The sequence below is a fragment of the Carcharodon carcharias genome, chromosome 21 (genome assembly GCF_017639515.1).
Source record: "Carcharodon carcharias isolate sCarCar2 chromosome 21, sCarCar2.pri, whole genome shotgun sequence".
Lineage (NCBI taxonomy): Eukaryota > Metazoa > Chordata > Chondrichthyes > Lamniformes > Lamnidae > Carcharodon > Carcharodon carcharias.
The window spans coordinates 30666662-30693496 of record NC_054487.1 but is presented as its reverse complement, the minus strand read 5'-3'; the positions used below and the strand labels follow the sequence as shown (position 1 = coordinate 30693496).

The 26835-nt window shown below is 41.8% G+C and overlaps 1 protein-coding gene across 12 annotated transcripts in view; it reads left to right on the top strand.

Annotated features, from left to right (window-relative positions):
* Positions 1 to 26835, top strand: part of erc1b (ELKS/RAB6-interacting/CAST family member 1b) — a 1202158-nt gene that overhangs the window by 30730 nt on the left and 1144593 nt on the right. For all 12 annotated transcript variants that reach the window (XM_041215847.1, XM_041215845.1, XM_041215843.1 and 9 more), the window contains exons 3-4: positions 16807 to 17223; positions 25946 to 26020. In XM_041215847.1, coding sequence (XP_041071781.1) covers positions 16807 to 17223; positions 25946 to 26020 — 492 coding nt within the window. The remainder of the gene's footprint in view (positions 1 to 16806; positions 17224 to 25945; positions 26021 to 26835) is intronic.

Sequence of the window (26835 nt, the reverse complement as noted above, 5' to 3'; positions counted from 1 at the left end):
CAAGATCATAAGGAATTGGAGCAGGAGTAGGCCATTCAGCCTTTCAAGACTGCTCCTGCTCCACCATCCAGTAAGATCATGGTTGACCTGATTGTGGTTTTAGCACCACTCTCCTGACTGCTTCTCCTCCCACCTCCCCCCCACCCCCCCCAAAATAATCTTTGACTCCCTTGTTGATCAAAAACTTGTCCAGCTCAGCCTTGAATATATTTAGTGACCCACCCTCGACTGCTGTTTGGAGAAGAGAATGCCAAAGGCTAATGACCCTCGGAAGAAATTTCTTCTCATCTCAGACTTAAATGGGAAACCCCTTATTTTGAAACTTGCCCCCTAGTTCCAGATTTCCCCCACGAGGGGAGACATCCTCTCAGCATCTACCCTGTCAGGCCCCCTCAGAATCAATGTCACCTCTCATTCTTCTGAACTACAATGGATATATAAGTTCTTATATCTGGCTAACATTTATCCATCAGACAACACTACAAAAGTATTCTGGTTATTTATCTCTGCTTTGCAAAATTGTTGCTACATTTCCTTACATTACAGCAGTTGACTATGTTTGGAAGCTACTTCATGGGTTGTGAAGTGCTTCAGTACATCCTGAAGTTGTGAAAGTGTATATAAATGCATGTTGTTATTTTCTTCTCATGGATGATTTTAACTCAAAGCACCAATTCACAGAATGGGAAGTGATAGAAGTATGTAAGTTAATTTATCCACCAGTACCAGTTTTTATTTAAATAAATTTGAAAGAATTGTAAAAAGTAAATACAATAGTGGACTTAAGGGGTTCTTGCACATAGCGACATGACTTACATAATGATCCAATCCAGGCTTTACTCAAAAAATTTTTGATCATAGTTTTACTGGGAAAAATGTATTTAATACCAGACCATTGAATAATTGATCAGTGAGTACAAAATGTTGCTTTGCTTCCACTCCCAACTCTTCCAAAAGGGCTGTGGCTTCTAAATTAAATTTCTAAGACTGAGATAAATATGAAGAGCTGAACCTGTCCTCAGATGCTGCCTGACCTGAATATTTCCAGAATTTCTATTTTAATTTTGGACTTAAGCATTTTCAGTATTCTCCTTTTGTCACTAGATTTTTGCCTGATGTATGGAAGAATATGGGTCAAAGTTAGGTGAATGGATTTTAATTGCATGTAAGCCATGATCTTCCATGTATGGTGCAGCAGACTTGAAGGTCTGCTGCTGTTCCTATAGAGTTGGTGTCAGCTGTCCCTTGATTCAAGGATGACATCTACTCAGGGTTGTGAATCTGACCCAGGTAGAAGTCAGCACATGACTTTAACATGTGGACCTTGGGGCACCATTGTTATAAGCACTAACTTGATGGGTTGGTGATCAGATTTGAATGACATGTCAAACCATGATGACCAGGACCACCCTGCCGCTGCAGCCGCCGCCTTCCTTCACAGCCTGTGAGATGAACAGTCTTCAGACGAGATCGTTTGAGGATTATTGGAGCACACAAGCCTTTCCTCCATGTCAAGGTGCTGATCCCCAGGGAAGTTCCATAGAGTCGGAGAAGCAGCACAGATAATTTGTTTTTCCCTCTGGTTATTTTGGGCCTATCAAGAGGGGCAATTGCAAGTGCCGAAGCAGCAGAATAGCAAAACCAGTGGAGTGGCAATTTAGTGAGGAAAACCAAGCAGTTATGGAGAGAATGGCTACCCTGGATCGGGTGAGAGAGGGAAAGAGACACTCATCAATTGTGGCAATACTGCTCTTGAACAGCAGAGGTTGGTAAGCAGAGTGGGCTCAGAGAGGCTGATACACAGTGTAAGGTAAAAATAGCTGTGGAGGCAAGGGAAGTGAGAAGTCAGTTTCTGTGGACTCCGGTAAATGTAGGAGACTTGACCTTTACCAAGGTGTCCACTGTTGCCCGGGAATGTGCATTTATAGTGCCACCATGTGTCTAATGTTACTATTGCAGTTAGCATGAATGGCTGAGATTTGTTGAATAGTCATCTAGCAAGTGGTCCAACTTCATGCTCAGTTTTGCCCATGTATAGTGTCATTGGAATCTTGTAATCATTCACGCTTTATGACTTTATAGAATTGGAAATTTTATAAATTTTGCTTTTGCCACTATCTGCTTTAATGGGAAATAGGAACTTTTTCGTTGATAAAGTTATTGCACGGAATTTGAATTATGGCTTTTATTACTGCAGGTTAATTGCAAAGAATTGTCAAAATATATATTTTTTGTTTTTACTGGAGTTGTTGGATAACATTGCAGATGTCTTGGGAGTGAAATTTTCCCAGGTAATTCTGGGAAAAATGCTAGTGTTCTCCATTTTTGACTGCTAATGCCCCTGATTTTCAGCAAAATGCTCCACGACAAATTAATAGACATAGAATGGTACAAAATAATGGTGCTTTTTGGGATTATTAGTAAATTGTAGCCAACTTCCTGTGGCATTGCTGATGGTAAGACCAGTTAGATGCTTGACAAAACTGGAGAATTATATCAAATAATGCATCGTGTTTTATTCTGCAGCTAAGGTGCAGCTGCATTTAACTTGACCTACTCCTTGAAAGCTACAAGTTGAATTGCTGGAAATGTGTGAACCTTGAGACCAATTCGAGGCTAATTATTGATGGGGGAATGTTCTAGATATGATGGCCACTTTTACATTTCTGCTTCGTAGGTCAAAGAAATCAACATGAATTAATGCCCTTCTCTTTTATTCAATAATTGTAATATTTTGAAGCATGGTACTTATACATGTCTGTAAAGAATCTTTTGGTTTTGATATTTTTTGGATTTGGCAATGAGCGGTTTACATGATGCTTTAAAACAAGGTGACACTTACATTGCTTTGAGAAAAAAGCTGTAGGTATTAAAACAGATGAACTAGCTTTGGACTCTTGCAATTCAGCTATTTTCCAGTTTGTACAATGAGGATCAGTCATCTCATCACACGCCTATGAAGCCAGGATGGCTCCTGTTCATTTTGACAAGTAGGTGTTTTATTTAACCTGCACTTGAAGAAGTTGGAGGAGGAGGGAATTAGAAAGTCAGTATCCCTCAACTCATTGACTGCTTCTGTGCTGTTGAACTGCATGCCCAAGATCGGTCTATGATGAATCACATCTTCCTCCAATACAACATTGGGAAGATCACAGCTGTAGTTTTTGTACTTAATCAAGGTTTGCTCCTTTACCACTGACTCAGCCTTAGTTTTCCTGTTTCTAGCTCCATCCCCATCCTGGCCCACTGTCTCTGGCTTAATCATAGGTTTTGTGAACTTGTTTGATTCTGCACTGAGTTTCTGCTTGCCTCTCTCTGCAACGTTGATTGCCTTTGCCCCTATATCAGTCTCTTTTTAGCTGAAGCCCATATATGTGCCCTTGTCACTTCCAAAGCTCGTCACTGGCATCCCATAGTTCACCCTTTTAACCTCAGCTTTTGAAAATACTGCTGAATGCACCCTGTTTAACATGAAGTGTAGTTTATGCATTGCTGCAGTTTTTGCTGATCTACATTGCCTGTCTCTTCCCCATCAGATGAAAAAAGTTGCACCAAACCATCTCTTTGACTTAACTTTATGATCAGTCTTCTGAACCTTCTCTTGTTGCAGAAGCTGTGGCAAATGATTCATCGTGACCTTAATAGGGTAGTTGGTTTCTCAGAAAATCCTCAACCATTGTGACTTCTTACTTGTTCTACTGGTCAAGATTCCAATATACAGACATGTGAAATAGGAGCCATTTGGCCCATTAAACCATCTCCGCCATTCAATAAGATGATAGCTGATCTGTTTGTTTCGAAATCCACATTCCCATCTACTCCCAATAACCTTTGATTTCCTCGCCTAACAAGAACTATCTACCATGATATAAAAGCAAAATACTGAGGATGCTGGAAAAACTCAGCAGGTCTGGCAGCATCTGTGGAGAGAGAAACAGAGTTAACGTTTTGAGTCTGTATGACTCTTCAGAGCTAAAGAGAAGTAGAAATGTGATGGATTTTGTACAGTTTAAGAGGGGGTGGAACAGTTGGAATGAGGTAGAAGGTCAGGGATAGGTAGCAGCTAAGGAGAGATTGTCAAACATGTCATGGACATAAGACAAAGGGAGTGTAAATGGTAGTGGTGAAGAGGTGAGAGTGGCATTAAGCTAAGTTGGCAGAAGGTGTTAATAGGTGAACAAGCATCAGCACTCGTGGAAGCAAAACATAAAAACAAGTGACAGGTGGCCCTGTGGGGGGAGAAGGGGCTTGGGGAAAAGGATGAAAAATGAACAAATCATTAAATATAAAATATTTAAAATAAATGAATAAATAATGGATTAAAAAAGGAGTCAAGAGGGAGGAGAGAGTTTGTGGTCTGAAGTTGTTGTACTCAGTGTTGAGTCCGGAAGACTATAAAGTGCTTAATCGGAAGATGAGGTGCTGTTCCTCCTGTTTGTGTTGGGCTTCACGGGAAGGTTGCAGCAGGCCAGGGACAGACATGTGGGCATGGGAGCAGGATGGCGTTTTGAAATGGCAAACGACAGGAAGGTCTGGGTCATGCTTGTGGACTGAGTGAGTGTTCTGCAAAACGGTTATGCAGTCTGGGTTTAGTCTCCCCAATGTAGAGGAGAACTGTCTATCTCCTGCCTTAAAAATATTCAATGACCCCCGCCTCCACTGCCTTCAGAGGCAGGGTGTTCCAAAGTCTCTCAACTGTCTGAGAGAAAAAATTTCTCCTCATCTCTGTTCTAAAAGGGCACTCCCAATTTTAAAACAGTGCTGTCTAGGCCTGGACTTAACCACCAGAGGAAACATGCTTTCCACATCCACCTCGTCAATACCGTTCAGGATCTTTTAAACTTCAATCAAATCACCTCTCACTCTTCTAAACTCCGGTGAAAATAAGCCCAGCCTGTCAAACCTTTTATTCATAAGACACCCCAGCCATTCCAGGTATCGATCTAGTAAACCTCCTCTGAACTGCCTCCAACACATGTACATTGTTCCTTAGATAAGGAGACCAAAATTACAGACACTATTTGAGATGTGGTCTCACCCATGCCCTGCAACACTGAAGCATAACATCCTTACTTTAATGTTCAATCCCCCTCGTAATAAAGGATAGCATTCCATTAGCCTTCTTGATTACTTGTTGTACCTGTATATTAACTTCCTGTGACTAGAACACCTAGATTCCTCTGCACCTCTGAATTCTGCAGCTGTTCTCTGTTTAAGTAATACTCTGCTTTTTTTATTCTTCCTGCCAAAGTGAACAACTTCACAATTTTTCCTACATTATACTCCATGTTCCAGATTTTTGCCTGCTTTCTCAACCTCTCCATATCCGTCTGCAACCTCCTTATGTCCTCTTCACAGCATACCCACACATTGCCCTGTTGATGTTGATTCTTGTTGTGTGAAGGCCCATACCTAACAAGTATTGGCTTTTCCTGCAAAGGTGGCATGCATAAGCTTGCTGTGGAGACTAGGAATGTAGGAAATAGGAGCAGGAGTAGGTCATCTGGCCCCTCGAGCCTGCTCTGCCATTCAACTAAATCATGGCTGACCTTCTATCTCAACGCCATTTTCCCGCACTATCCCCATATCCCGCCACGTCTTTAGTATCTAGAAATCGATCTTGAATATACTGAATGACTGAGCCTCCATTGCCCAAGGAGTAGTGAATTCCAAAGATTCAGCACCTTGTGATGAAGAAATTCCTCCTCATTTAAAGTTCTAAATGGTCTACCTCTTATTCTAGACAGTATCCCCCTAGTTCTCAACTCCGCCCCCTCCCCCCAGCCAGGGGAAACATCCTTGCTACATCGACCCTGTTGGGCCCTGTAAGAATTTTGTATGCTTGAACAATATCAACTCTCATCCTTTTAAACTCTAGAGAATATAAGTCCAGTCTTCTCAATCTCTCCTCATAGGACAATCCTGCCATCCTAGGGATTAGTGCGGTGAACCTTTTGTTATACTCCCTCTCTGCCAAGTATATCCTTCCTTGGGTAAGGAGACCAGACCTATGTACACGACTCCAGGTGCAGTCTACCAAGACTCTATGCAACTGCAGGAACACTTCTTTGCTCCTCAAATCTCCTTGCCATAAAGGCCAACATACAATTTGCCTTCCTAATTACTTGCTGCACCTGCATGTTAGCTTCTAGTGACTTATGAACAAGGACAGCCAGGTTCCTTTGGGCTTCAACAGTTTGCAATTTCTGTTTTTCCGACCAATGTACATTTATCCACATTATATTCCATCTGCCACGTTCTTGCTCATTAACTTAGCCTGTATAAATCCCCCTGAAACCTCTTTGCATCCTTCTCACAACTCTCATTCCCATCTAATTTTATGTCATCAGCAAACTTGGAAATATTACATGTACTCCTCACATTCAAATCATTCATATAGATTATGAACAGCTGTGGCCCTAGCACTGATAATTGCAGTACACCACTAGTCACAGCCTGCTAACCTGAGAATGACCCATTTATTCCTACTCTGTTTTCTGCCTGTTAATGAATTCTCAATCCATGCTAGTATTTTACCTCCAATCCCATGTGCTCTAATTTTGCTTACCAACCTCCTGTGAGTGATCTTGTTGAAAGCCTTCTGAAAGTCCAAGTACATTACATCCACTGGTTTCCCCTTTACCTATCCTGCTAGTTACATCCTCAAAAAACTCCAACTGGTTTGTCAAACATGATTCCCCTTCCATAAATCCATGATGACTCTGCCCAATCCTATAGTTATTTTCTCAGTGTCCAGTTGTCATATCCTTCATAATAGATTCTAACATTTTACCTACTCCTGATGTCAGGCCCCGTTTGCTCTCTCCCTCATTTCTTAAACAGTGGGGTTACATTTGCTCCCTTCCAATTTGCAGGAACCTTACCAGAATTTTGGAAGATGACCATGAATGCATCCACTATATCTACAGCCACCTCTTTCAACACTCTGGGATGAAGATCATCAGGTCCGGCGGATTTATCAATATTCAGTTGCATTAATTTCTCCAGTACTACTTTTTTATTAATACTGATTTCTTTCAGTTCCTCATTCTCACTAGCCCTTTGGTTCTCTAGTATTCCTGAGGTTTTTTGTATCATCATCTGTGAAGACTGACACAAAATATTTGTTTAGTTTCTCTGCTGCTTCCTTGTTCCCCATTATAAATTCTCCTGTCTCTGCCTGTCGTGGGCCCACATTTCTTTTTGTTAATCTTTTGCTTTTTACATACTTATAGAAGCTCTTGCAGTCTGTTATTATGTTTCTCACTAGTTGACTTTCATATTCCATTTTCTCTTTATCAATTTCTGGGCCCTCCTTTGCTGAATTCTAAAATGCCCCCAGTCCTCAGGCTTTATACTTTATTTTTTAGCAACTTTATAATGTTCTTCCTTTGATCTATTACAATCTTTCTTGTTATCCATTGTTGGACCATCTTTCTTGCTGGGTTTTTGTACCTCAAAGAAATGTAAGTTTGCTGTAAACCATGTATTAATTCTTTAAGTGCTTGCCATTGCCTGTCTACTGTCCAGTAATATCAGTTTATGCAAATAAACCAACTGAATTGAGTGATTAAATTAATGCTGAATATAAGCTGTTTTGTAATTGTACCTCTTGCCCATAAGCAGCCAGGAGTTCCACCTGCCAATTGAAAATACTTATCCAACAGCCCCTATCAAAACAAAAAAATAACACTCCCAAACACCACAATCAAATTTCTGTGTCTCCTATTTTTTAAACCCCGTCCATTGGCTATAATTCTCAACCTAGCCAAGTAAATTCTGGCAGCTCTTTTAGTCCATTTGGAAACAATCCCTGCTTCAAAATATTTTCTTTAATTATCCTTCAGAAGGTGGTTTTCTTCCACCAATAAGAATATCAAAAGGTACCTGCCTGATTTATGGCAGAAACTAGTGACTCCAACAAAACAATTAACTAATTATCTTGTCACTTGAGCAGATATGATTGTAAGTAATAACATTGGACAAATGAAATAAGGTTTTATTATGCGAGGCCCTTTAAAGGAATATTCCATGCTTCCATTACCTGTTTGTACTCATGCCAGCATCTTGGGTAAATGTATCAAGAGGATTTACGTCCTCTTGACTTCTACTTATTCAAAGTCCCTACATTCTCCATTCCTCCACCTGTCAAAATTTGTGTTTGTCATTGGGTCTGCCATAAATTGGCATTTCGGCATCTAAGCCTTTCATTTTGTTGGGGAGAGTACAGGTGGTATTGACCTATCTGTTATATAAAATTATTTGAAGATTTAACTGGTATGAATAGAAGGGATTTTTTTTCACCCATTGTGCATATCACTTCAGAAGTAACAGATTACACTGCAGATGATAATGTACTTAGACCCTGCTGAAATAACCTTTTCTGCTGATGTGTTACAGCAGCAATTGACCTAGGTGGAAAATATCATTTGGAAGTTGAACCACAAGTCCAAATTTGTGTAAAATTATCCTGAACCTCTGTATTTGGTTTTTGATCATTACTCCTACTTTCAGAGCAGAAAATAATCAGCTTTTGCAAGGTTGGAATAGTGTAGCTGCATAATAAATGTATCCTATTAGTTTATCGTTGTGTCTGCAAGTTATGATTTTATTGAGTCAGGTAGGAGCCAAATGTAATTTTGAATGCCATTTGTGTTAATTGTTTTTCTTTATTCACACATGGGATGTGGGCCTCGCTGGTTGGGCCAGCATTTATTGCCCATCCCTAATTGCCGTTGTTCAGAGGGCATTTAAGAGTCAACCACATTGTTGTGGGTCTGGAGTCACATGTAGGCCTGACCAGGTAAGGACGGCAGATTTCCTTCCCTAAAGAACATTAGTGAACCAGATGGGGTTTTTTTTACAACAGTCGGTATGGTTCATTTTCATCGTCAAATGAGAAGTTTATAATATTGTTTTGGGACTGTTTCTTTAAGGTAAAAAGGAGGAATGATGGGGATCATGTGACTTGTTCTGAATTCTACACAAGCTTGGGTGGCTTGGTAGTTAAAGGGGGGCCCAGGTTGTTTTAGTTAGAAGAAGGTGCAAGATGTTCACACCTGTGGACAAAGGCAGTGGGCATCTATGATGACTGTGGGTAGACTGTTAGTCTCCAAGTCTTATGGGAAGTTTAGGAATGTCAGCTTTTATAAATTTTAAACTGTCTTTTTAATTTCAAGGTAGAATGCAGGTGAGGATTTAGAAGATATTTGATCAACATTTCTACTTGAATACAAGGCCCATTTGATTCATGTTGCCAAGGGCATTGGGTTTTGAGAGGGGAGCAGGCCATGGAAAGCTACTTACAGGATTTTCTTAAGATATCCCTAAATCTCAGACAGGTCAGACTCAAGAATCTAAGAAAGAGGCAGCCAGTCTCTGTTGCTCACCACATAGAATACGGGCGGGAGTTCATGCTTTTGAGGTTCGTTGATTGCCATTTGCTAGCAAATATTTTCAAAACATGTTGATCGCAATTTTGTAATTGGCTTCTTCATCATATTGTTAAAAACGTAGCTAGCCTATTTAAAATGTTTTAGGATGTACCAATGATAGTATAGTGAATGCAGAAAAGGTTAAGTGCACTTTTTGCATCTAATGATCATACAACATGGTGTCAAACTGTTTGCCCTATTAGAAGAACTTTTGGTTGTTACATTTCCAAGATTTGTGGTCCTTGGAGGGGTAGTTAAGAAATAAACCATCTGTAATGGTACGAGAAAGTTGGTCAATATGAATAGGGGTACATGACCAAAAGGTTTGGGAACCATTGGTTTAGAGTATAAATTGCCTATTGAATCGTGTTTGGATAATGTTGCTTTTCGTTTGTTATTACAGTAAAAGTCTTAAAACCTGAAATCTTGTCCTGTGATCCTTCCCGTCACTGGAAATTCAAATATCTTTTGAAAAGTTATTAGTCTCTACGGGGATCATAACACCACTTAGATTTTATTAAGTTGGAATTCTGAAAAAACTTTTGCCTCTTTTAATGGGTTACAAACTCCTTGTTGAATTTAATGTCTTCTTAAAAACTTCCATTCATGCTTGCTAGATAACAGCAACAGTTTGCTTCTCTGTAGCATCTTTAACATAGTAAAACATCCAATAGCACTTCACTGGACCATTATCGAATAAAATCTGATATCGAACCACAAAGTATTAGGACAGGTCAGCAAAGAGCTTTTGGTATCAGACCCAAGCTTCACTTTTTTGCCATGCCCTACCTTGCCATGCCCTACCTTGACATGGTATGGCATCCTTGGTATCCAAGAGCCTCCAGATTTGGGAGCCCTACCCAATTTTTTTTGAATGAACATGTTTGTTCTGAACTTTTGCCATCTCTTTCTTGAATGCCTCCAACTACTCATCCACTGATTTATCAGGTAACTGTTTCCAGTCTACTTTGCTAATTCACATTTTAGCTTAATAAAACTGATCTCTCTCCAGTTGAGAACTTTTACTGTTGATCCATTTTTGCCCTTTTCCATAACTATGCATCATTACTAATAAAGTTCTTTCCCACAGATATCCTTCCACCTACCAGTATTCATTCCTGAACTGCACCTCTTGTTGAACTTCCTACAAGCTGGCTAAAATAATTCTCCTGAAAATATTTTAAGAAATTAAGAATTTTCCTTCTACACCTTTTTTCATGGATTCTACACTACTTAATCAGAGATTTGTTTGCAAATTTAGTTTTCTGTCTCTTTCCGACTATTTGACAGGCTATAGCAAATTCCTCGTAAGGTGAATGCTCTTCAGTTCAACCCATAAAGCCTGACATGATGATACTTTGAGCATACCTCTACTCACAGATGTAGTTGTTTATTTAACCAACATTGCTAATCCCTCACCTGTTTTATCCATTCTTGCCCTTTTAGTCATGTTTCAATAATAGCTTTGAGATAGGCCTAAGTGTTTAGCCTGTGTCCTCAGATCATTTAACTTATTCACTAGGCTCATTACGTTGAAATTATGTCAATAAGCATTGTCCTTTGCCAGCCTTCCACAAGCTTGCTTTCTCCCTTCCTTTTTGAATCTATGCTCAGGTTTCCATACCCCTGCCCAACAGCATTAGCAAACTTCCCTGTCAAGGTATTCGTCCTGCCCTTGTTGAGGTGCAAACCAAACAGCTTGTCCAGGTCCCACTTCCACAGAATGGTCCCAATGCCCTCAGAATCTAAAGACCTCCCTCCTTCACCATCTGTCCTGAAACACATTCATCTGCTTTATCCTTTTATTACAGAGTTGACCACCAATGCGCAAGCAATCCTTTTATTTCTGCACGCACTAGCATGTGACACTGGGAATAATCTGGAGGTTACTACCTTTTGAGGTCCTGCTTATTACCTTTTTTCCTAGCTCCCTAAAGTCTGCATGCAGGACCCCATCATCTTCTTACCTCTATCATTTATAATGATATGGACCATGACTCCCTCAGAATAATCTGCAGCCACTCACTGACATCTATGATCCTGGCACAAGGGAGACAACATGACATCCTGGAACCGTCACTGCAGCTGCAGAAACGCCTGTCTGTTGGTGAGTCCTCAAATACTGAAGCAGTTCGTATCCATATGCAGCAGGACCTGGGCAATATTGTGAATTGGACTGATAAGTGGCAAGTAACATTTTTGCCATGCAAGTGCCAGGCAATGACTATCTCCAACAAGAAAGAATCTAACCATCTCGCCATGATATTCAATGGCATTACCATTGCCTAAATTCCCCACTATTAATATTCTGGAGGTTACCATTGACCAGAAACTGAACAGAACCAGCCATATCAATACCGTGGCTACAACAGCAGGTCAGACACTGGGAATTCTGCGGCCCGTAACTCACCAACTGACTTCCCAAAGCCTGCCCATCATTTACAAGGCACAAACCAGAAGTGTGATGGAATATTCTCCACTTGCCAGATGAGTGTGGCTCCAACAACTCTAAGCTTGACAGCATCCAGTACAAAAGCAGTGTGATTGACACCCCACCCACCACCAAAGGCATTCACTCCCTCCACCACTGATGTACCACTGGCTACAAGATGCCTTTGCTAACACTTTCTAAACCTGCGACCTCTACCACCTAGAAGGACAAAGGCAGCAGATGCATGGAAACACCACTATCTACAAATTCCCCTCAAACCCACACACCATCCTGACTTGGAAATTTATTGTTGTTCCTTTACTGTCGCTGGGTTAGAATCCTGAAACCCCCTCACTAACAGCACTGTGGGTGTACATACACTACATGGATGGCAGTGGCTTGAGAAGGTGGCTCACCACCACCTTCTCAAGGGCAGTTAGGGGATGGGCAATAAATGCTGACCTGGCCAGTGACGCCCACATTCCATGAAAGAATAAACTAAAACTATTAAATTCCCTGCAAATATTATTTTTCTAACCTTCCTCTATCTGCTGTAAACCCCCCACCCCCCCCACTTGTACAGCTAAGCAACCTTTGGCCCCATGGACTTGGTTCTGTTTGTACTCCCTAGAGACACCATCACCCCACCTATATTCAGAACTGAATGTCACTTAGAGAGCAAGATACACTCAGGGCTCTTATGCTACCTGTGTGGCCCTCCTTGTCTGTATGGCGGTCACCCATTTTCTCTCTGCCTGCACACTGTTCTTCAGGGTGGTCAGTTCTTGAAATGTGTTATTCATGTGTGTCTCAGCCACACAGATGCACTGCATTGATTCCAGCTGCTGCTCAAGCTCCAAAACTCAGAGCTTTAACTCCTCCAACTGCTTTTGTAACCTTTGGCTCTAATCATTTGAAGCCAGTGGTTCCATATGCATTTTTGGTAACATCTTAGATTCAAGTGCTTTTAATGTAATAAAATGAATCGAGGTGCATTATAATTTGTTAACTCAAAGAATTTAATACTGCACCACAAGGAGATGTTAGGACTGGTGACAAAAACCTTACTCAGTGATATGTTTGAAGGACTGTCTTGGAAAAAAAAATAAAGGGATGTTAAGGTTTATTGAAGGTGCTCCAGAGTTTGAGGCCTTGGCAGCTGAGGTATGGCGCTCAATGTTGGAGCCAAAAAAAAATAAGAATACATAAGAGGGTGGATATCTCTGAGGTTTTGACGCTGGAGAGGGTTACAGAGATAGGGAGCTGCTCGGGCATGGAGGGAACTGAATATAAGGATAATGACTTAAGAATTGTATTGCTGGACTAGGAGCTAATGTAGAATTTAAAGCTGGGTGTGCGTTAGGATACGGGCAGCAGATTTTTGGATGAGCTCAAGTTTACAGTAGCCACAAGGTGGCATGATCAGGGGAGTGTTGGAGGACTTGAGTCTCAGGTTAACAAAAGCATGATAACAGTCTTGTCGATGGTGTGACACCTGCAAAGATTTGCGTATGTGAACCTCCAGCTCCGTCTGTTCCTGCACCCCTTTCAAAACTGTATCAGAACAAATTTCTCATGGCTCTATGTAAAGCAGAATATTGCTGCAAAACACTGATTAAATTTGGTATGGAAGTGAAAGGACATTAGAAGGTGCGGAAGTCTGCATGTTCCGCCTGACCCGAGTATTTCCAACATTTTCTGTCTTTACTTCAGGTTTCTAGCATCTGCAGTAACTCGCTTTTGCTTGTAAAGTAAATTGATGCTCTGAATGAAATAGCCATTTTGTGTCATAATCCTGTGCTCACAAGGAGCTAAGATTAGTTTTGAATCACAACTCGCCTCAAACTAACTGGAGAAAAATTATATATTTCCTGGACCAGGTATCCTGTTCCACTTGGATATGACATGACATGTTTTTATTACTTGTATGGCTGGAGAAACAGTTATAGTTCAATGCCAAAGCTGACAATCCATTGAACGGCTTCAGCTGACGCAGTGTGAATGGTTGCAATGCCACCAGAAATGGATCTGTCAGGATGATTGTCCCAATTTGAGCTTTCTTTATGTTCCACTTATGGAGGAAATGGCCATATCTTCCCTGGTCCATCCTCAAGCGGTTGAGTGTTCCCTAGATTTTCTGTGGAAGGTTAAAACCTGGGACTTCACCACTCACGTCCTTACCAAGCTGCGGTTGTTGATGTTTTCAGTTAACCAGGAAACCAGGAAGTGCACTAAGGAGAAGTGGGGCTGTCATTGGTTTGGAGTGGACTGTGTTCCTGTAGGAATGACAGGAGTTTGGATGAGTGCATATTTTTTTGAGACCTTGAGACAATGGGAGTGCTTCGTTTGGCTGTCAGCTGGTGGTGTTCTTTGAGGAGGGTGTTTTCCTTACGGGCATCAGGAGGTTCAAAATGTGCTAGCCCAGGAAGCCACTCGAGCTGTCTTGGTCTCAACATCCAGAAATAATCCTCATGGCTTCCCGGAAGTGGATATCTACCACGTTTGTGTGTAGGCTCTTGAGCCAGGTTGAGAAGCAATACTGCTGTTGGGTAGACTATGATGAGTTGGGTCTGCTGCCCCAGGTGGTACCTGCCAATTTCTATATAAAAGTCACCCTCATCTTGAACTTGGCTGTGATGTTTAGCAGGTGGTACCGGTAGGTCAATGTACGGTCAAGAGTAATGTCAAGAGATTTTGGCATTGGGTCGTGGGTGAATGGACATGAACTAGACATGAAATTCGTTCCTGGCCTTAATGTTGTTAGGTGGAGGGCTGAAACGACTGTCTTGACAGTCTTGTTTGGTCTAATTCTCTATTTTCTGAAGTAGGCTTCTAGAGAACATAGATCTTCAGTGAGTGTTTTTTCAATGTACTGAAGTTCTTTAGCCTGGTATACCAGGGCTAAGCCATTAACATAAGCGAAGAGCTATGACTTGGTGGGAGGGAGGTCACTGGTTGAAGAGAGCTGTTGTGAGGACTGATCCGTGTGTGAGCACATTGTTGGTAAGGTGCGGGGCGGCTGATTTGACCTCCCAAGGGCATGTGGAGCTGTTGGCTGCTGATCGCTGAGTTGTTTAGTTATAGAGTTTCCACACAGCAGATAATTTTGGAGAATTTTAGCAGCATGCCTGTGTACCAAACTGTATCATAGGCACAGGATGAGTCAACAAAGGCAGTTCCTGTCTTGAGGCTCAAGGCGTGAGGTCAGTCTCAGGACTTGCTCGGAGGAGTTGTGGCCTGTGTGAAAATGTGTCTGTTTGGGAAAAGGGGGTGCGGGGTGTCATTGATGTGTCCTGGCTGGGACTCAGTCTGTTTAGCTGGAAGCATTCCAAGACTTTGTTGGGAATGCATTAGGGGTCGGCTGTTGCTGTCACGGGTCGTAAAGCAAAAATCAGGTGAGTAGTCCTTTTTCCACCTGGTGGAATGAAATGTACCAGGTGGTTTTGCATTGCACTCAAGTTTTAGGTCATGCATGTAGGCCCACAGTGACAGTTGTTTCCCCGTGGCGGTGTTGAGGTACCCCCATTTGATGTTAGCTATTGAAGCCACTAATATAGGTGGTTGGGTGTGCTGCAAACTGTACTATGGATGTTGAGCAACCATTCATATGGTGGCTTGAAAACATTTGTGAGGGTCAGCTTACCTACTTCAGTGGAAATGGAGTAGGAGTTATCTGGTTTTAGATCTGTGCACATAGATATGAACATACAAATTAGGAGCAGAAGAAGGCCAGTCAGCCCCTCAAGCCTGCTCTGACATTCAGTAAGATCATGGCTGATCTGACTGTGGCCTCGACTCCACATTCCTGCGTATCCCCAGTAACCTTTGACTACCTTGTTAGCTAAGAATCTATCTACTACTGCCTTAAAAATATTCAATGACCAAGCCTCCACTGCTCTCTGGGGAAGAGGGTTCCAAAGATTCGGGACCCTCTGCAAGAAAAAAATTCTCCTCATCTCTGTAATATTTATAGAGCTAGTCTGTTGGTTTTGTATCTTCTCAGACACACATTTATTCTTTTGGCTAATAGTAGGGAAATCGTTGGAAGAGTTAGCAGGCTGATTATCAACCCGTTGAACCGCATCATGAATGCTCCTTTTGTGGCCAACAAGTCCTGGAGGAGTCTCTAACCTAGGTCTTCTAGCTCAAAGGCAGGGTCACTACCCACTGAGCCACGGGATCTCCATTGAGCGTCTTTGTTGGGGCTTTCTTTGAAGTTGGTGTCTAGGCTGTATGGAGGGAGATGGTGACCTCAACGTTGTCCTCGTGTTAAAGTAAGTTTTCCAACCTGAAAACCTGCAAACTAATGCTGTCAAAAAGTAACTGAACATCAGCCACCAGGCTCCTGGCCTAAACAGTAAAAACCCATTAGAAAATGAATTTTCTCGTGGACGACAAAGCCAAGAAACAGGACCAGCAACAAGAATATACCAGCTCAACGTTGGAGGCCTATCTTGGGAAAAGCGTGAGCTACTTACAAAACTATCTGACCAGAATATGGACATAGTCATCTGCAAGAAACCCACCTTGCGGGCCACTGCAGCTGCTGAGCCCACATTCCAGGGTACCAATTCATTGCATGCAGGGATAATGACACAGTGCATGGTGTACAACTCCAACGCAATATCTAATCTTTATAAAAGTGGCCATGAAATCTTGTTTTGTTGGAACAGGCATTGTTGCTAACGATCAGTAATTAGTAGCTATCTTGAGTGGAGTGTTTGCCCAGCTCCACTGGAGATCAAAATTGTTTGGCTGTGGCCAAACCCAAGATAGTGACACTATACAGAACCACTATGTCTGTGTCTCCCCATGCCACACCAAAATAAAGTTGTTTATTCTAGAAATTAATGGTAATTTAAATTGAAAACAAAACTAAACAGTATGAAATTAGATAATTTATAGATTTTTTAATATATTTTTTCTCTTTTTGGGATACAGCACCTTCAGATGACAATTCAAGCATTGCAGGATGAGCTCCGAATCCAGCGAGATCTGAACCAGCTCTTCCAGCAGGATAATAGCACCAGAGCAAGTGAGCCATTTGTTGCTGAGCTAACTGAGGAAAATTTCCAACACCTTCACACCGAACATGAACGTCAGGCCAAAGAACTATTCCTATTGCGCAAAACTCTGGAGGAGATGGAGCTGCGCATTGAGACACAGAAGCAAACACTCTGTGCCCGTGATGAGTCTATCAAGAAGCTGCTGGAGATGCTTCAGACCAAAGGACTGTCCTCAAAGGCGATGGAAGAAGACCATGAACGAATACGTCGTCTAGCTGAAGCAGAAATGCTTGTGAACCAATTAGAGAACATACTTGAACAAAAAGCAAAAGAAAACAATCAGCTGAGAGAGGTAAGAGTTATTTTGTACTTGAACAGCATTTTTCCTTTGTTAAAAATGTTTCTTTTCATTCTTCAGATTTTCTTACTTAGAGCACCATTCACCAGCATCTCAACTAAATGAATAGCATCAGCCACATTTTCTTTCAGTGTCTAAACTGGAAACAGAAGTGCAGGCTAGCAGGGCTCTCAATCGTTTTGCTTCTGATGCACTGCCCCCGCCCCCACTGCTGTCCCACCCACACCCAAGTGTCATGAAAATACCACAGATTCCAACCATTGCCCCTTGATGTTCAATGGCTTTACCATCACTGAATCCCCCACTATCAACATCCTGGGGGTTACCATTGACCAGAAACTGAACTGGACTAGCCATATAAATTCTGTGACTACAAGAGCAGGTCAGAGGTGAGGAATTGTATGACGAGTAACTGGCCTCCTGACTCCCCAAAGCTTGTCCACCATCTACAAGGCACAAGTCAGGAGTGTGATGGAATACTCTCCACTTGCTTGGATGAGTGCAGTTCCTACAACACTGAAGAAGCTGGACACCATCCAGGACAAAGCAGCCCACCTGATTGGCACCACATCCACAAACATTCACTCCCTCCACCGCCGATGCACAGTAGCAGCAGTGTGTACCATCTACAAGATGCACTGCAGGAATTCACCAAGGTTTCTTCAACAGCACCTTCCAAACTCACAACCACTATCATGTAGATGAACAAGGACAGCAGATAGATGGAAACACCACCACCTGGAAGTTCCCCTCCAAGTCACTCACCATCCTGAGTTGGAAGTATATTGCCGTTCCTTTGCTGTTGCTGGGTCAAAATCCTGGAACTCCCTTCCTAATAGCACTGTGGGTGTACCTACACCACATGAACTGCAGCGGTTCAAGAAGGCAGCTCACCATCACCTTCTCAAGGGCAGCTAGGGATGGGTAATAGATGCTGGCCCAGCTTGTGACGCCCACATCCTGTGAATAAATTTAAAAAAAACAACAGAAGTGTTTTTATTCTGTATAAAACAAATTAGTTTTTCAATTAAACACATCGATTATTTTTGTTTTATTTATTATGGAACTGACTGGAGCTAACACTTTTAGTGTTTGAAAATTCAGCACCACCATCCAAAACCAGTCCTTGCCAATTGAGGATAGAGTGACAAACTTGGGTACATCACTCTTGAACAAAAACAAAAGTAAAAATACCTGGAAAAACTCAGCAGGTCTGACAGCATCTGCGGAGAGGAACACAGTTAATGTTTCGAGTCTGTATGACTCTTCAACAGAACTAAGGCAAAATAGAAGGTGAAATATAAGCTGGTTTAAGGGGGGGGTGGGGCAAGTAGAGCTGGATAGAGGGCCAGTGATAGGTGGAGATCGCCAAAGATGTCACTCTTGGTTGCTTTGTCTGAGTAAATAATATAGATTGTAAATAGCTGAGACCCCAGTAAGTATGTGGCTTGGGACTGAAGAGAAAATTTGAAGAGGGGAGGTAAAGCAATTTAGGTTAAAAAGAGCAGAGAGAAATTTACAGAAGTAAAGGATGTATGATTGCACTTGCTCAATGGAGGTCTTGTGGCTCAGTAGGTAGTGCCCCTAATTCTGAGCTAGAAGATCCAGGTTTGAGTCCCCCCTCCAGGACTTATTAGCCACGGAAGTAGCATTCGTGACGTGGTCCAACAGGTTGATAATCAGCCTGCTAATCCTTCCAATGCGTTCCCCACTATTACCCAAAAGGAAAAAAGTGTGTGTAAAGATACAAAACCAACCCCCTAGCTCTAAGTAGTAGCAGCCAATCTGATAATTTTTTATTGCCTGTTTCCCTAGTAACCTGTTTAATTGCCAAGTTAATTTATTTATGTCTGTGATGGCTGTGGATGTATTCGCACAAAGAACATTGAGGTTGGACTAGCCTCCAATACTCGTTGAAATGTTTTCATTATTTGACATGCTATCTTCCCATAGATTTATGATTGTTATACTCCAGGTTGTTGTATGATAAATTTAGGAAGTATGTAGCTGTTTTTTTTATTTCTTTGAATTAATTTAAAACACATTTTCAAGTGTTTCAGTTGTGACCTCATTTTAAGATTTTAATATAAAATTCAATGAGGGATTCCACAGAGTTTAAAATAGAGCATATTGTAGCTGAAACATAGGACCGGGATTGGGAAACCGGGGACAAAGCAGTCATAACCCTTGATTTTCTTGGAGGTGTGCCGCTAATTGCCTGGTTGAATGGTTGAGCAGCTGCCATTTGTCTGAAGCAATGAAAGCATCAGTGATAGAAGAAGGAAGGCAGAGGTCTGACAACCGGGGCAGGTGAAAGTAGGTCCTATGCAGAGTGTATTGGCTCCATTGCCATCCACCCTTTGTCCTCCGCTGCTTCCTGAAAATTGGGCTTTGCCTCTCCTCTGAGGATGTTGCTGTTCCTCACCACTAAACCCAAAATCTGAGGGTTGGACTCCCATTGTCAGTTTTTGCCATCCTTGCGTTCAGCTTGACTTATTTCTCGAAGCCTTCTCCCCATTCCTCTTATGTCCCTGCAATGCTAGGAGAGGGATGACTCCTTATGTTGCATGAGCTCATTCAGAACACTCGCCCTGCAACCTGTGCACCTGATGGCACCCATGTGCCAGTAGGTGAATGTTGCTCTCGGCCATGTTCCTTTTTTATGGCCCACCTAAGTTATTGGTATGGCAATGACTGGTTCTTGACTGTGTTGTTTCCTCCATGCATCTGGTCTGCCCCTGAAGTAGCATGCAACCCTGGTACCACCCCAAGAGTCCCACACTGGCCCTATGATCTTGTTAATTTGTTAATTGATCTTATTCCCGAATCGGATGGATTTTCTGGACTTATCTTTCCCTGTCCTGATGAAACTCACCAGTGGCAGGAACGGGGATGGAGAACAGACACGCTGACCTGTGCTACTATTTTTAATGCCTGCTTGCCTCCATTCCTTCTCAAGTGGGACCTCAAAATCCTGCCCAAAGTATCTGCTGTCAAGGTAAGTCTGACGGTGTCAGAGGCCTAGAAAATTGTCTAAAATGATAGCGCAATTGTACTGATTATGGTCCATGATCTGAATGTAATTATCATGCAGCAGTTTCAAAAAGTGTCAGAAGAAGTATGATCCTGAAGTTGATATGCTACCAGCTCCTTTAGAACTTAGCAGAGAAGACATGTACACTAATTACTGATGGGCATGCCAGCATAATGTTCTTAATGACATCAGGGTCCTGTACTTAAACTTACCCACTGTATATGCATTTGTCTCCTGTTGCAGAAATATGGCTTGTAATAAATGAATTCTTTGCACAAAGTTCAGTTGCAAGGAATTTTTTTGGTGCATCGTTTGAGTACTGATGAAAAAAGAGACACTCGCAAGAATACCAATATTTTTGTGAGTGTCCTGATGAATACAAGACGAAAAGCTTAGACATGTCTCTTTTTTTTCAGCAACAATGTATCATTTATGCTGTGGCGCCAGTGTTTCTGCCTATACTTGTGTATGACATTTGTACTCCAGTGCTTCTTTAATTCCGACCAACGTGGTACGAGGAGGCAAGGCTCTTGCTCCTTAATTGATTCCTGGGGTGGTGGTAAATTTTTGTTCATGTTTGTGACAAGCTTATGAAGATAAATTCATGTTTATTCATCTTGATCTAAGTGAGTTTCCTGCAAGACCATTTCTGATGGCCTCTTTAGTAGCCTACAATCTTTAGGGTTATCTTTTCCTCCAGGAAGGCTTTAGTGCCACCATCAAGTGCTTGATGTGCCACCATCAAGTACCAATGAGGATAAAAATTTGCCTTGTCCTTTGCAATATATCCTGGGAATAAATGCATTTGAATTTGACAGATGCCTTAGTACATCTAGTTTTCGTTGATTTCAGAAATGAAAAACCTTGTGTCTAAAAAGTAAAATAATGCAATCAGAACAATTTCCATAAGTTAAGAACATAGCATAAGAAATAGAAGCAGGAGTAGGCCATTCGAGCCTGCTCAGCCATACACTATGATCAAAGCTGATATCCTATCTCAACCCTGCCTTTCCCCATAGCCCTTAAATCCCTTATATTGATTTCCGTCTTGAATGTCTGGAATCCACAGGTCTCTGAAATTAAATTCCAAAGATTGAAATCCTGAGTGAAGAAATTTCTCCTCATCTCAGTCGTAAAATGGCTAATCCGTGGCTCTAGACTTGTCCGGCCAGGGAAAACATCTAACCAGCATCTGCCCTGACAAGGCATTTTAAGAATTTTATATTGTTATGGACAGGGGAGGGAGGCAAAACTGAATTGCCTTATTTTTTCACTACCTTTGCTCATTCATGGGCAGAGGTATTTTAATTTTTAAAAGAGGCTGTGGCGTGTTTCCCACATCCTCTTGGTGAGGTCAATTTTTTAAGGTGACATACAGCAAACTCTAATTTAGGGTTAAATCAGAAGTATAGCTTATTCACATATTCAAAGCTGGAGAATAGCCACAACTTCATACACACACACTATAAGAAGATCGGAGAGGAGTTTAAACAATGATGAATAACTTATAAGAAAAATCACCACAGATATGGATATCAGTTCACGTTGTTTTCAGAATCTAGAAAGTCAGAGTCCAGTGAGGCCTCCTTCACGGAAGAGCTACATTTCACTTAGCTGAAGCATGATTCTGCAGAATTCGTTTAAAATTGTTGGTGACACAGTGAGATGAAGTTGGCATTTCAGAGACTTGGTCTGCTCGGCAGGCGATAACAGGAATCTTCCTGAGAAACAGGGTTTGAGGAGTCTTAGATTTGATGCAGACTGTTGGTCAGTCTGGAGTCCTGCTTTGTTTGCAGGCTGGAATTTAAACAGGTCATGAAATGTTGCCCATTAATGGGCAGTGGCAGATTTTAAAAAAAGGGTTGTTTGCCTATGGTCAAAATTCATTGTTTACCATAGGAGATAAATGGTGGTTTTTTGCACCTGTGAAGGTGTAATGAGATTCGATGGTTTCCCCTTTGTTATAGGACCAGGCTGGGGAGACAAGTTGTTTGCTGGTCCCTGGTTTCATAAATTGTAATGTGCCCTCACAACGAGAGGTGTGAGACTCCACAAAGGGTGAGGGTTGAGATTTTGTCCTGTAACTGCTGTTGAAAGTTTCCAGGAACTGTGGCCAACTTGTAAATCGTGTTTACAACTATCTTTATAGCAGCTATCTTTTGGTTCAGCAAAGTCCACTTTTTAAATAAGCAAAAAAGTAAGGTTTGATTTAACAGTTTATGATCACTTTCATGTCTTGGGAACATGACAGTATGTTTCAATGGTATCCCCTTTCATTCTTTTCAACTCCAGGGAATAAAGACTTAAGCTAATCAACTGTTTCTCATGGGACAGTCTTGTTTGAGTACAAAACAAAAAAACTGCGGATGCTGGAAATCCAAAACAAAAACAGAATTACCTGGAAAAACTCAGCAGGTCTGGCAGCATCGGCGGAGAAGAAAAGAGTTGATGTTTCGAGTCCTCATGACCCTTCGACAGAACTTGAGTTCGAGTCCAAGAAAGAGTTGAAATATAAGCTGGTTTAAGGTATGGGGCGGGGGGGGGGGTGGAGAGGAGGAAGGAGGAGGAGAGACAGAGAGAGAAGTGGAGGGGGGGTGTGGTTGTAGGGACAAACAAGCAGTGATAGAAGCAGATCATCAAAAGATGTCAACAACAATAGAACAAAAGAACACAATCTGTCGCTTACCATTTTAACATTCCACCCTGCTCTCTTGCCCACATGTCTGTCCTTGGCTTGCTGCATTGTTCCAGTGAAGCCCAACGCAAACTGGAGGAACAACACCTCATCTTCCGACTAGGCACTTTACAGCCTTCCGGACTGAATATTGAATTCAACAACTTTAGGTCTTGAGCTCCCTCCCCCATCCCCACCCCCTTTCTGTTTCCCCCTTCCTTTTTTTCCAATAAATTATATAGATTTTTCTTTTCCCACCTATTTCCATTATTTTTAAATATTTTAAAATCTTTTATGCTCTCCCCACCCCCACTAGAGCTATACCTTGAGTGCCCTACCATCCATTCTTAATTAGCACATTCGTTTAGATAATATCACCAACTTTAACACCTATGTGTTCTTTTGTTCTATTGTTGTTGACATCTTTTGATGATCTGCTTCTATCACTGCTTGTTTGTCCCTACGACCACACCCCCCCCTCCACTTCTCTCTCTCTCTCCGCACCCCCCCACACACCTTAAACCGGCTTATGTTTCAACTCTTTCTTGGACTCGAACTCAAGTTCTGTCGAAGGGTCATGAGGACTCGAAACGTCAACTCTTTTCTTCTCCGCCGATGCTGCCAGACCTGCTGAGTTTTTCCAGGTAATTCTGTTTTCGTTTGAGTTCAATCTCCTCAACCCAGAAATGAGTCCAGTAAAATTTTGTTGCATTCCTTCTAAGACAAGTATTTTTTTTCGGTAAGGAGACCAAAACTGTACACAGTACCTCAGGTGTAGTCTCAGCATTGTTGACAGCATCCTTCAGCAAATCAAAGCCTTTGAGGATGGGGTAGCTTCACATGGTGCACTTTCGCTGATGGCTGAAGAGACGAATCCATGAGAGGCAGGTTCTGCCACAAGTGCTGTATATCAAGCGTTTTTAAGTTGTTTGTGGGTTGTAGTTTTTGGGCCTGTTGCCAAGCTGCTGTAGCCACTGATTGTCACATAGGGCGTGCTGGCCCACAGGTGATGTCGTCATTTCCTATTATTGTCAGTTCGTGGCCCCCGGGTGTGATATTTGAGTTTAGGGCCTTCATGCCACGTTTGTAAGCATCCTCGAAGCAGAACTTTGGGCATCCCACTGGTTGCCTGGCTCCAGCTGCCTTGCCATACAGAGAAAGTCCTGAGATATGCGAACATTTTCCATCCTGCGGAGGTGCCCAAACCAGCAAAGTTGCCTCTGGTTAATGAAGAGCCACCTATGTGCGAGCTTTGCTTTTGAGAGAACTGCTGTATTCGTGATTTTGTCCTTCCATAAGATGCCCAGAATGTGCCGCAAACAGGAAGGATGAAAATTGTGGAGCTCTTTTTCACCAAGGCCCATATAATTGCAGAAAGATTTTTTGACTACTCTAAGCCCTTTTGCAATAAAAGCTATCTTATCAAGCAATTAGGAAAGCAAATGATTTTTAACTGCATTTCATCTGTGTTCAAGGACCCATGGTTTCTTTGAATATCAATGTTTCCCACTCTCCATTTAAAAAAAAATCCTCTGCTTTTCTATCTGCCACATTCTTGTCCACTGAAATAAAAGCAAAATACTGCAGATGCTGAAAATCTGGAATGAATACAAAGTTCACTCCAAGTGATATCAAGAAATGGCTGAAGGCACTGGATACTGTAAAGGCTGTGGGCCCTGACAGTATTACAGCGATAGTACTGAAGACTTGTGATTCAGAACTTTCCGCACCCCTAGCCAAGTTGTTCCAGCATAGCTACAACACTGGCCTCTACCCGGCAGTGTGGAAAATTGCCAAGGTATGCCCTGTACATAAAAAGCAGTACAAATCTAACCCGGCCAGTTACTGCCCCATCAGTGTACTCTCAATCATTAGTAAAATGATGGAAGGGATCATCAACAGAGCTATCAAGCGGCTTGCTTATCAATAACCTGCTCACAGACGCTCAATTTGTGCTCTGCTAGGGTCACTCAGCTCGTGACCTCATTACAGCTTTGGCTCAAACATTGAATAAATGAGCTGTACTCCAGAGGGTATAGTGAATACACAGCAAGAGGTGGGTTTAGAAGAAGGGATATGGGGTAAGAGGGAATGGATGGGGAGGAAGGATCCAGAGGGATGTCTGTACCCATATGTTGTTGGAGCTTGTGTTCCTTAACGTCTGAAAGGAAAAGCAAAAGTTTTTTAAGGTGTATGATGAGACAAAGAATAACTTGAAACTGGGGACCAGGACAACTTTGAGAAAGGGTGAGTTGCTTTTGCAGAGAGAGGTCGAACATGTACAAGTAGCAGCGCGTGTTGCTGATCTCGGGATGTGGCAAGAACAGCAGTCCAAAGAGTGTTGTATGTCTCGGAGACAGCTAAAAACCTGGGTGGATTTGAAATATGAGGCATGGAACTTTAGTTGGAATACATGTGGAGTAAGTCAGAGCCAGAGACAGTCACTGAGGAGGGAGATGTGGCTGTGAAGGGTTGCTTTTACTACTGTCCTTTTCCTTAGCCTGATAACTTTAGATCTTGTAACTATCTCTCAATGTGAGGATTTTTTCCCCTGGAGATTCTTCCTCTAGCACAAACTAGACGAATCTTTCAGCCTTATTTTAACTCCTCATGAATTTGGTCTTTCCAATACAAGCACAAACTTCCACCCGCATTCCTGCGTGGTGAACCACAGCATTTTGCTATGCCCCTGCTGTTGGATCCTGACAGACTGTAAGGTTCAGTGATTACAACCTGTCATTCTTAACACTTCCCTGGGACTTGGAGACTGCCAGTCTGTCTACCAGCATCACAGCTGCCTTTGGAATTGTCTACTTGCACTTTCTTCCCAGTAGAATAACCTAGGCCTTCCTTTAATCTTTAACAGCCAGTCACCCAAACTTATTTTCAGAGAGACTTCAGCACAGATCATATTGACCCCTTTCATTTTGCCCTAAATTAAAGATATAGCCCCAAAGCAACAACATCTTTTCAACCTCATAATTGTAACAATTGTTTCTTCCTTTTAGGATGTTCAGCGGAGAATTGAAGCGGCACCAGAATCAGCCAAGACAAAAGCATTGCAAACTGTCATCGAAATGAAGGTAAATTAAGATCTTTACTTTTCTTGTCTGTTTTTATTGTCAAACAGGCCAGGTCCGTAGTAGATGCTGAGCTCAGTGGGATATCAAAAATAGAGTGTAATAATACCAGATTAAAAGTCAAGTAAGTGTCATTGCATGTTATTTGGAGTTGTTCATTTAAGCTTTGAAGATGGGGCAAAAAATGTTTTAAGTTTTGAATGTGTTACCTATTTTGGCCAATTTTGCACAGGGGTATTGTTGATTTGGGCTTCAGGATAATTGAATAAATTGAAGGATGTTTGATAACCTTTGATGTAGCACCTCAGGACTTGTAAATTAATGTTCCCTTTTTTTAAAATCTCAATGTTTTGTTACGCCTTCTCCTAGAGTTAAATTTTCTGTGTGTGAGGGCTAATTTGAATAAAAACTGTGTTGGAAAGCAAGATAATACAAAAATCTAGTCAATTCCTGATCTTTTGGATGTTAACCCTTTTGGATATTGGGCTTGTGATATTCAACTTGTTGAAATTTTGGACTGTGACCATTGAGAACAAAATTTTACTCATGGTTGAATGGAATGATTATTTAAGAAAGTAGGATGAATCATTCACCAACGATCTTATCATCTGTTAGCATCAATTAAAGCTTGAAGGGCTGAATGGCCCTCATGTCCTTGAGCATTGCCTAATTCATTTATGCAATTGGGGAATTCTGGTAGTTCATGCAACATTGTTTTCCGGATGGCAGAACTCATTCTGTGGACACGAGGGTCGGTGTCAGCCTTTCCTTTGCAGTAGATGATGTATTCTCCTGTTTGTTCGTTTAGCTGCCCGCCC